The sequence below is a fragment of the Lygodium microphyllum genome, chromosome 3, assembly GCF_053477565.2.
Source record: "Lygodium microphyllum isolate KBCC chromosome 3, Lygodium_microphyllum_v1.1.10, whole genome shotgun sequence".
Lineage (NCBI taxonomy): Eukaryota > Viridiplantae > Streptophyta > Polypodiopsida > Schizaeales > Lygodiaceae > Lygodium > Lygodium microphyllum.
Genome location: NC_141137.1, coordinates 52,851,800 through 52,862,754, shown reverse-complemented (window position 1 = coordinate 52,862,754; position 10,955 = coordinate 52,851,800). Strand labels below are relative to the sequence as shown.

Below are 10,955 nucleotides of genomic sequence, written 5' to 3'. Positions count from 1 at the left end.
GGTCCCTCGCTTATCTGAATCTGACGACTATAACAGGCCTTCACCATCATGACAAAAGTGTTCTTTAATGCTTACCGCAGCATTATCATCCTGCTGTTCAGCAAGCATATCACTTGACAGTTGGATGGGACTGAACAGCAAGCTTTGGAGATGCAGAAAGTGGAGTTATTTTTGCAAGCTGCAGATGCTGATTTACAGGAAAAGTTGGATGATCTTTTGGAAGATCAAGCTACTGATTCAGGTTTAAAGACTGAGTGGAGACATGTTATTGATGCTGTGAATGCTCTTGTCAAGAAGCAGCGCAGGAGAGTCAGATTGCATTGTAATACAGGATTAGTTCCTGAAAAATCCTTGGAGACTTCTTCTTCTACCCCTGCTGCTTCTTTGCCTAAGCCTACTCCTCCTGTTGTGAATCCACCAATACCTGCTGCTCCAGTGCCCTTATCTGTAGATGATGTTATTAAAGGCTTGGCGGATTTGACGATTGAAGCAGTCAAAGCTGAAGTTGGTAAGTTAAAGGAGCAACTTATGTCAGTACCTGTTGTAGCACCTGCTCCAGTGACTGCTTTTCCAGCGCACTGGTCAAAGAAAAGGGCGACGATGTATTTGGTGTGATAGTACAGAGCACCAACACTGCAGAGATTGTGATGCTTTTCAGGAAGCACGTAAGAAGAATGTAGTGTTTTGGGGACAAGATGGGAAGATATGGCTGACAGAGACTGGCGCTCCTCTTGACACGAACTTTGGTAAGGGAGGTATGAAGAAGCTTGTTGATGATATGGCTGCGCGATCAACTTATGTGAGTGTTAGAGGAGATGCTTCAGCTTTTGGAGTCCAGCTTGAGCAGAAATCTGATGGAGACTCTGCTTTATGGTCTTCTGCCTTGGAGATAGCGAGAAGAGGGAAAGTTCAAACTTCTACTATGACTTGTGTGGGCTCTAGCATCCGAGGAGAAACAGGATGGGATTCTCCTGTTGACAGGTATTCTATTTTTGCTTATATTGCTAAAACGCAGGGTTTAGATGCCATGGTTGAAGAAAAGAGAAGAAGAGATGAGGAGGGTCCTAGCACCTCCAAAAAGACTAGAGGGGGTGACTTTGTTTCACCACCTGTTACAGCTCCACCTATGCCAAATTCTCCAGCTCAAACAGGTTCTGATCAATCAATGGGAGATAAGCAGAAGGAAAAGAGGCAACCAAGAAAAGAGCCAGGATTCAAGCTCTTATCAGACCTTGATATGCAAACGGATATGAGTAAGATTTTTCATGAAAGAATTTTGAATAGTGAAGTCACTTTTACTGTTGGAGAGGCTCTTGGGATTGCTAGAAGAGAAATACAGGATCAGATGCAGGATCTTTTGCGGAGGAAACGACATGCGATGGAAGGACCTGCTTTACAGGGATTGTGGCATGGAGCTCTTGGAGAAGAGCATGATGATGCAGTGATGGTTGAGAATGCTTCTGTTAATCCGCAATTGGAGAAAATAGTGCAGCCTATGCAGTATGAAGATGATGAAACCCCTATTCTCATTCCTCGCAGCCATTTTTCACGAAGTCATTGGGCTAGAGCAACCACTGAGACAGTGGTAAGGATTGGAGAGAAACAAATTCCCTTGATTGCTTTAGTTGATCATGGTTCTGAGATTAATCTTATTGCTCGAGGTGTTTATGAGAGTGGCAAGTGGCCTATGGATGCAGAGCATGGCTGGCGCATGAGAGCCGCCAATAATACTTCTGGTGATATGTATGCTGCTTGTCCGAGTATTAGAATTTCTATTGGTAATGTTGAAGAGGATTATCATTGCTTTGTTCAGGATTCATGTTCTTATCCGATTATTCTTGGACAGCCTTTCATTACAGAAGCAAGAATGGAAACAAAAGTGATGGATGACGGATCAGCTTATGCACGGATACGCAGTAAAGATGGTATGCGAGCTGTTCAGTTTATGACTATTGGGGTAAATCATCCGAGAAACAGGGACTCCTTGCGTGAGGCACCACTACCTGCGAAGGAGTTGGATTTTCATTAGGTACCGCTGTCTTGCGAGACGCCAGTGGTACGGAGCGGAGAAAAGTGGAGATCTCGCCTCCTGGCAGCCAGTCTTTCTCCAATAATTTTGTTGGGTTTACTTCAGATAGTTCAGTGAGTTATCAGAAAATTTCAGATTTGCCTAGAGCTGCCAGGCAGTACATTGGTCGTAAGGAGGAAGAGTTGAAGAATGCAGGTATTTTGCAAGCAGAAGAGCATGTGGATGGATTGTATGAAGGGATGTCTTATGCAGATACATTATTTGAGATGAGTGCAATGCTGAAAACTGATGTATACAAAGGTTCAAAGATCATACCTGTGCAAACCTTGGATATGTTTCAGGAAATTTCTGGTTTTATGCTGCAAACAGAGTTAGAGGCTGAGAAAACTCAGCAAACTGAATTTATGGCTGATCTTGATCAGCTAATAGAATTGCAGAGGGCTGAATTCATTCAGCCAACAGAGTTGAATGCAGAAAAATTTCTGCATACAGAGTTTCAGGATGCATCTATGCAGTCCATTGAGCCGAGGGCTGAATTCATTTAGCCAACAGAGTTGAATGCAGAAAAATTTCTGCATACAGAGTTTCAGACTGCACCCATGCAGTCCATAGAGCTAAAGGCTGAAATTTTTCAGCCAACAGAGTTGAAAGATGCTGAAAATTTGCAAAAATTGCAGCAAAGAAAAGAGTTCTTGAATGATGCCAAGGTTGACACAAAATATAAAACAGTTAATAAGAAGGTTAAGCCGGTTGCAGGCCCGCTTCCTTCTGATAGTGATGAACAGATTGAAAAAGCTATGAAGCAGCCTATGTTGAGGGATCCTGCAAATATTGGACATAAGTTTACAGCTGAAACTCTTGCAGAATTGAAGATTGGAAATGAGGATTTTTTGCTTCCAGTGGAAAAAGAATGTTTTAGAGAGATGCTTGGACGTCATGGTAAGGCATTTGCTTTCTTTCCACATGAAATTGGCTGCATTAGTCCCGAATTGGTTGCACCTATGGTCATCTTCACTGTTCCTCATGTACCATGGAATATACGTCCTATACCTGTGCCTAAAGCACACTTGCCAAAGCTGATAGAGTTGCTGAATGAGAAGATTAAAATGGGGATTTTGGAACCCTCTTCTGCACCCTATTCTAACAGGTGGTTTACTGTACCAAAGAAGAATGGTACTTTGAGATTTATTCAGGATATGCAGCCCGTGAACAAAGTGACAATCAGGAATGTGGGTACAGGTCCAGTTGTGGATGAATTTGCTGAGGCTTTTGCAGGACGAGCCATCTATTCACTAGGTGACTTGTATTCAGGTTATCATCAGTTTCAGCTTGCCTTGGAAAGCAGGGATATTACTACTATGCGGACACCTATTGGTCTTGTGAGGATGTGTACCTTGCCTCAAGGTGCTACAAACTCAGTTGCTCATATGATGAATGCTATGCATAGAGTTCTTCGAGACTATATTCCGCAGTATACCATGCCTTTTCTAGATGATGTGCCTATTAAGGGTTGTGCAGAAGAAGAAAAGAATGAAAGTCTTGATTTGCGTGGATGTAGACAGTTTGTGGCTGACCACTTGATTGCTTGTGAGCAAATTTTGACACGATTAGAGGAGGTAAATTTGACACTTTCAGGGCTGAAATCTGTCTTTGCTGTTAATGAAGTCATCATAGTTGGGCATATGGTTGGATATTATGGCAGAAAGCCTTCTCCTGCAAAGGTGGATGCCATAAAAAGGATTGCAGAGTATTGCTCGACTACTTCAGAAGTGCGGAGATTTGTGGGAGCTTGTGTATTTTACATGATTTGGATTCCTCATTTTGCTCATATTGCAGATATTCTCTATCAGCTGCTTCAAAAGGGGCAGAAATTTCATTGGGATGATGAAGCTGATGGAGAAACAGGTTTACTAGAATCAGAAGATGGACTTGACCTGTTTGTGGACTTGAATGATCCTGGATAGTTGGCACATCCAGAGGATGCGCAGGTTTAGAGGGGGTGGATGTCGTGTTGCTGCGCATCCGAGTCGTATACACCTCCATTTCTTTTGTTGTGCATTTGTGTTAATTTCTGCGTGTGATTCATTGTTTGTGAGGTGCATTTTAATAATCCGCATCCAATATATATATTCCCTTAATGCATTGCACACAGATTATGTTCTGGAGTTACTATCTGAAGTTGAGAAGACTGACCTCAAACCACTCCAACCATGTTTTGACAGTGCCATGAATATGTATTTGCAATTGAAGTGCTATAAAGAAGTGGAGTCTTTGTTCAACAGGGCAAAGGCTGCGAATGTGCGGCCTGCACATGCTACTTTTAATATGCTTATAAAGGCTTACATAAACAGTGGACACATGGAAAAGGCAGAACGTGTTTATCAAGAAATGAAGCAAACAGGTGGTATTGTTTTGAAGGCATCAAAGTACTCAGCAAAACAGTTGCAACTAGTAATGAAAGCTCTTAAGGCTAGAGCAATGGATTGTTGGAGAACATATGATGGACATCAAGTTCGCTTTCAAGGCAAATCAGCATCTAAGATTTGGATGTTCATGGAACCTCATTTATTACTTGAACTTAAGGAAGAACTAAAGTCTGAAGAGGTATGCTATAGCTGAACCAGGGGGTAAAAAGTTAGGCGAAATAGTGCAGAGGCACTATTCTGGGGGACAAAGGGGAAAGCAATGCTAATTAGGGAGAAAAGGAGAGAAAAAGCAGGGGAGGTCACGAATGGATGAGGGAAAAAGCCAAGAAAAGAGAGGTTTTTTTTTGAAAAGGCAAAAATGGCGGGCTGCGCCTGGATTGGAGGAAGGGAAGATTGTTCGTGGGGATATCTCTGGGGGGGGAAGGCGTGTGGGGGGCGGCACCTTGATTCATCATCGTCTCCTCCTAGGTTGCTCGTGCGTTCAAAGTGTGCATCTGCAAGTTCTGCTCTCGCTGGAATCCTTGTCCACAGATTTCACACACATATTTATTAGATTCCATCAATACCTTTGGCGACAGTGCTACTACCTCTGCATCTGGATCTTTGAATAAGTGAAGTGGACAGGAAGAAGGAAGGGGCAAGAAATGATGGACTCTTTCTCCTTTTCGCGCTTCTCTGTCTCAGCTCCTTTCCTGTTGTTGGTTTGCGGCAGCAAGAGCGTGCGAATGGGTGTCTGGGGCCGTCTGTGAATCGAGAGATGTTCGAGGATACAAATCTCTGTGCAATTCATGCGAAGCGAGTCACCTTTATGCCTAAAGACATTCAACTAGCCAGGCGAATACGAGGCGAAAGGACTTAATTATTTCCCCGGAATCTAATCCTTCTTCAGCATTGTGAAGAATTCTGAGCGTTGATGGGAGAAGAGGGTTGAAACGCTATTCTTTCTGGTTCTAGTCCAGGATGAGGCTGATGTAGTTAAAGAAGCGGAGGAAAACTTGGAGGAAGCAGAAACGATTACTGGTGCGACAGAAATGAAGATAGACACTGTCAACTGATTGAGGATGCATCGATGGTTATGGTCCCTGGAGGAATACCGCAAGTGGCTACTTCCTGTCCCTATCCCTCTTTCTCATAATTGCAATTGCATCATGTGCACTTTCAGTCTGAGCTGCCATGGCTCAATGCCCGTCCTACTTATCCTGAATCTTGGTGGTCCCTCGCTTATCTGAATCTGACGACTATAACAGGCCTTCACCATCATGACAAAAGTGTTCTTTAATGCTTACCGCAGCATTATCATCCTGCTATTTAGCAAGCATATCACTTGACAGGCTTCACGCTGATGCACTCCGAATTTTTATCATGGCAGGAAATGGCTTTTGCTGGCTTTACAGAAAAGGGATGAAAGCGAGTGAAGGTCTCCATCACCTCCTTCAATAGCGCAGCATAAGATGTGAAGGCTAATCTGTCCCAGAGAATGCAGAACAACATTAATGCAATGGAGCAGGCGGTCTTTGGTGATGATACATCTATTATTGGAAAAAACATGTGTATTTCCAGGCTATGCCTTTATATGTTTCCTTGCCTACAGCTTCAGAATACATGATTGAACAAGGCTGGACTAAGTGTTATCCTAATTTCAGCCATGTTGGATTGCTTCACTACATAGCATGGTCGATAGTTTACCTTGTGGTAATAGAGTTTGGCATTTATTGGATGCAAAGAAGTTTACATGATTGCAGACCCCTCTACAAATGACTACATGCAACACACCATATTTACAACAAAGAGAACACTCTATCGCAGTTTACAGGGTTGACATTTCACCCAGTGGATGGGATTCTATAGGTCTGTCCACATGTGATAGCAATTCTGTTTATACCGACCCACTTTATAACTCATGTTGCTCTCATATTTCTGGAGACTGTTTGGACCACCAATATTCATGACTGTATCCATGGAAAAATTTGGCCAATCATGAGTGCAGGCTATCATACCATCCTCCATACAACATACAAGCATAATTATGGGAACTTCCTGAAGCAGTAAAAATCTCGTATGCATTTTTGGCAGCCATGCTTATGTGGATGGTTCTTTGGTCAATTTTTGTTGCTCCTGATATGAGACAAACAGTGGCTATGGGTGTCTTCAAGAGGTTATGCTAGAAAACAGGGAATGACTATTCTTATGCATAAACAATCCCAATTGAGAACCTTTGATGCTCAAAAACAGGAGTTAGATTGCTGAAAGTTTTTGGACTGATGTGCCTGCTGCTGTTGTGATCTGAATTTGATAGAAAATCTCTGAAAGCATCTGAAATCAGATGTGTGGAACAACAGAAGGTTCACTGCTCTAAAGGACATGCTTGATTGGATTATAAGTTAATGCTCATTATTCCGTTCAAAGTAAATGACATCATACATCTGAATGTAATCAGTTTATTTTGAACATGAACTTCTTGTAACTCCTTTGCAAACAATATAATGATCTTAGCATCAAATATTGTGTTATTGAGATCTTCTTGTTAGTCTTTACTTCTTGCTGTACCTTGAACCCCGTGTTCTGCAGCCCTTACACGAAATCTACGACACCGCAACGAGTAAGTACATGAGCATTGGAAATCCTGGTTGTGCACGACACGTTTTTGATTGAAAATTATATTTGAGTACTTTAGAATCATCCACTTTTGCATGTGCATATCAACCATGGTATTGGAACATGAAGAATTAGATGTACAGCACCTGTTTTTCACTATGATGACTTACGCGTGAGTGTGTAAGACAACCTAATCTATAGGCTAGTCGATCGTTTTGTGGAAATTATTTGGTAAGGACACATGATATCTCCTGGAATACGTTCAAAATAAAAGAGTGGAGCTTTGTCTCATGTGTACTTTATGTTGGAGCGACGCATCTTAGGGCCAACCCTTGAGGTGTAGAGAGTCGCAGTGGAGCCGCAGCAGTCAACCGAGAGAGGTGCTTCCCTATATTTGTGCTACAAGGCCCTATGCCTATATGTTATGGCCGGATCTCTCTCTGAGGAGGAGGGATGGTAAATGTTGGACTATGATCTAACACAAACACATAATCGACATTAGCATTTAGTATAGAGTGAATCTCAGATGTTCCTAGTCTACGAGGCCATGTGGTGGGGTTGTCTGTTGTGTGCATGAGGTCCGGCTAGTGCCATAGCTAGTGCCGATCCATTTTAGATCCCATAAGTGGGACACATGCACTGTCCTTTATCCCAACACAAATCTCCCATGGATGGTCATTCTATTTGTTTTTGCTCTTCAGTTTGCTCCCAAACAATTTTGCACCAAGATGCACGTCTCTGTTGCTTCGACAAGGAGAGAAAATAGTCCACCACATAGAGTCTACATCAAGATGATAATATGTTTTCACAAATATGGGATAAATTTATTGTAGAAAGTGGCTTTGGCAATGAGAATTTCCAATTCTTTAGTGGCAGAAGGAACTTTGCAAGCATCCATTGAATTATTCTCCTCTCAGCAATGTTATTTCCTTCATTTTCAGCCCCTTTTCTGATGCCTGTTGGTAGTCTTCCTCGGCTACGCACAAAAACATGGAGTCCCAAGAGAAACACCAAGAAAACGGGAAATCTGTTGCAAGAAAATCTATCTTGTATCATTAATAAGCATGTTTTTCATATTTTAATCAACCACAAGAAGAAAAACAACACCAATCTTCTCAAATCTTCAGTACACAACATCATATAATAATTCTCCCATGGATTTATCACCACAAAACTTCAGCACATTCTTTGTATTCTTCATCAAAAGAACAAGAGCACACAAAGAAATACTCCACTTTGAATGTAAATTATCACATAGTATTTATCTTCAATAGTTTCATAATCTCTCACACATAGATACATTGTTTTTAATGAAAATTTGGCTATCTCTCACTCTCTACCTCTCACACACATGCTCTTTCTCAATAGTACATTGGAAGACTGAAGAATAATCATCCATAACTCTTCTTTGATTGTGGATACCCCTCCCAAGGGAGGTATGTCTGATATAAAAGGTCACCAGAGCCACTACAATGTCCTTTCGTAGCTCAACAGTGTCACTGCCAATTCGGTCTTTACTTGAGTCCTTAACAGCTACTCTTTCCACTTCTTTGAGCTATTTTGGACTTGTATTAATCTCTTCTAAAGATTAAAAAACTTTTTCAAGTTATACATTCATCCCGGAGAAAACTTTCAGAGCCATTAAAAAATATTTAAACGACATATTTAAGAATTTGAGAATTTTCATAAAGTTTGAGAATTCCTAATGTGATTAATATTTGGACACATGGTCAAAATATGTGTGATATAATATATGAATGTGATATATTATATCCGTGTAAACTAGGTGCCATGCGGTGTTCATAGCGAATGTCCTTCTTTGGACACGTGGTGCGTGTGAAGTTGCAGGGATTTTGGAGGGTGACAAGTGCTCCCCCTTGCATAATATATGGAATAGAAATAGAAGAAATTATATAATATGCAAGCCCATCTTCGGCCCTTGTGTTTGATGAAAAGAGTTGGAACATTGTGAAAAATAAGAAGATTTGGCTGCTGGTGGAAGCCTATCAGAAGCTTCAGGCATGGCCATAATACGAACTACATCTTTAAATGATAATTAGAGGACGGCATTCCAAATGCGGTGTATCCAATACCAATGGAAGGCAGGTGGCTGCATTTGTGCCGTCGGGACAACTATCTGATAACAGACAATTAGAGAGACAACAATACGATTGCGACAATAAGAGACGGCGATTACTTGGGGATTCCCGATGCCTGAGCTGAGAGGGGCTATCTATATAAGCAGCAAACCGGGCGCATACTGATTGGAAGACTGAAGCACAATTAGATTATCCCATTTAATCGGTCGAAATAAACAGCTTGTTTAGTCTCATCGCAATAGCTAAGAACATTGTTGTGGGGGGTAATTCAGAGGGCGAATATGGCCGCCCGCATGATGATGATAATGATGATAATACTATTAAGCTGGAGCTGCGGTAGTGTAACGGCCAAGATTATCAAGGTGCCGAAAGAGGTGTTAATCCGGGCGGCGATAGGGCTCACGTCAGATTATCGACGAGCACCAGCCCAGGCGCCAAGCTGGGGCTACGGCGTCGAGGGGCCAATGGACGCCGGCCACGTAGTGCGGGAGGCTGGCGGCTCGGATCACGTCCCAAGCGTAGACGCCCAGAGCGCGTGGTACAAAGCGCCAGCTGAGGCTCCCAGCTGGAGCGACGGAGCTGAGGCGCCCACCCAGCCGTGGCCAACGCCTGGCCACGTGGAGAAGAAGAACCCGACTGAGGACACGTGGAACGGGCCGTACAACGCCCCAGTCCAGGGACCCACTTGGAGCTATACTGGCGCAGAGGGAGGTATGGCGGCCGGCGTCCGGAAGGGGAAGGCCGGCGGCTCGAGCATGCCCAGCGTGGATGTGTGGAGCGGGCCGTACAACGCGCCAGCGCAGGCACCCAGCTGGCCTGCTTATGGGGAGGGGCCAATGGGTCAGGCCGGGGGCTCGGACATTCGGACCGTGGACACGTGGAGCGCGCCCTACAACGCCCCGACCCAGGCACCAACGGAGGGGGGAGCAGCTCGGGCCAGCCACGCGGGGGAGACTGGCGGCTCGGACGCTCCGAGCGCATATCCGTGGTACAGCCCGCCAGCTCAGTCGCCCAGCTGGATCTCCGCTGTGGAGAGGCCAATGGAGGCCGGCCACGTGGAGGAGGCCAGCGGCTCGGACACTCCGACGAGCGTGGACACGCAGAGCACGGCGTACAAGGCGTCCAGCGTGGAGGCGGCGTCCGTCCTGGGCAGCCCCAGCGTGGCCCTGGCGGGCGTGCTGCCCGCGGGCAGCGTGGTGTCCCTGTGCCAGGAGGCCGTCACCCGCGGGCAGCTCAACTTCTCAGCTCCCGTCACCACCACCACCCCTGACGGCCGTAAGGCGGGCGCGTCCACCACCCAAGACTTGCAGGTATTTATAATGCAGTTAGACCAGCCTAACTCCATTGCAAATTACCATGACCTGCATCTACAGTCTAGTGCATTGAATCGCATTCGTCCATTTTCTTCGTGCTTTCAGGTGCTCTCCATCGGTGGCTGTGGCGCCAACTCCGCAGATGGAGTAGAGGCCCTCGTGAAGGCAGCTGCCGATACCACCTCTCCCAGCAGCGCAGTAAGTAGTTCATGCATCCTCCACTCGTTCCTACTTACACCTCTCCCTCTCTTTAGTGCATGCATCCTCCATTCGTTCCATACTTACACACCTCTCTTTCGTGCATGCATCCTCCCTTCATTCCATCCTTACAACTTCTCCTTTTTGAGTCTTTACTACATCCAATGTGCGTCCTTTCATTCCATTACAACTTTCTTTTTTATCTTGTGTAAATTCTAACCTCTTAATCAATTGCTTCTTGGTGAATGTCAATTTCTTTGAACTTTCTTTGGCAAATGTCAATGCTTGTGACAAA

The 10,955-nt window shown here is 44.2% G+C and overlaps 1 protein-coding gene across 1 annotated transcript in view; it reads left to right on the top strand.

Annotated features, from left to right (window-relative positions):
• Window positions 1-9,374: 9,374 nt before the first annotated feature.
• Window positions 9,375-10,955, top strand: part of LOC148038336 (uncharacterized) — a 29,625-nt gene continuing 28,044 nt past the window's right edge. The window contains exons 1-2 of the mRNA XM_087675251.1: window positions 9,375-10,459; window positions 10,568-10,660. Coding sequence (XP_087531377.1) covers window positions 9,431-10,459; window positions 10,568-10,660 — 1,122 coding nt within the window. The 5' untranslated portion in view covers window positions 9,375-9,430. The remainder of the gene's footprint in view (window positions 10,460-10,567; window positions 10,661-10,955) is intronic.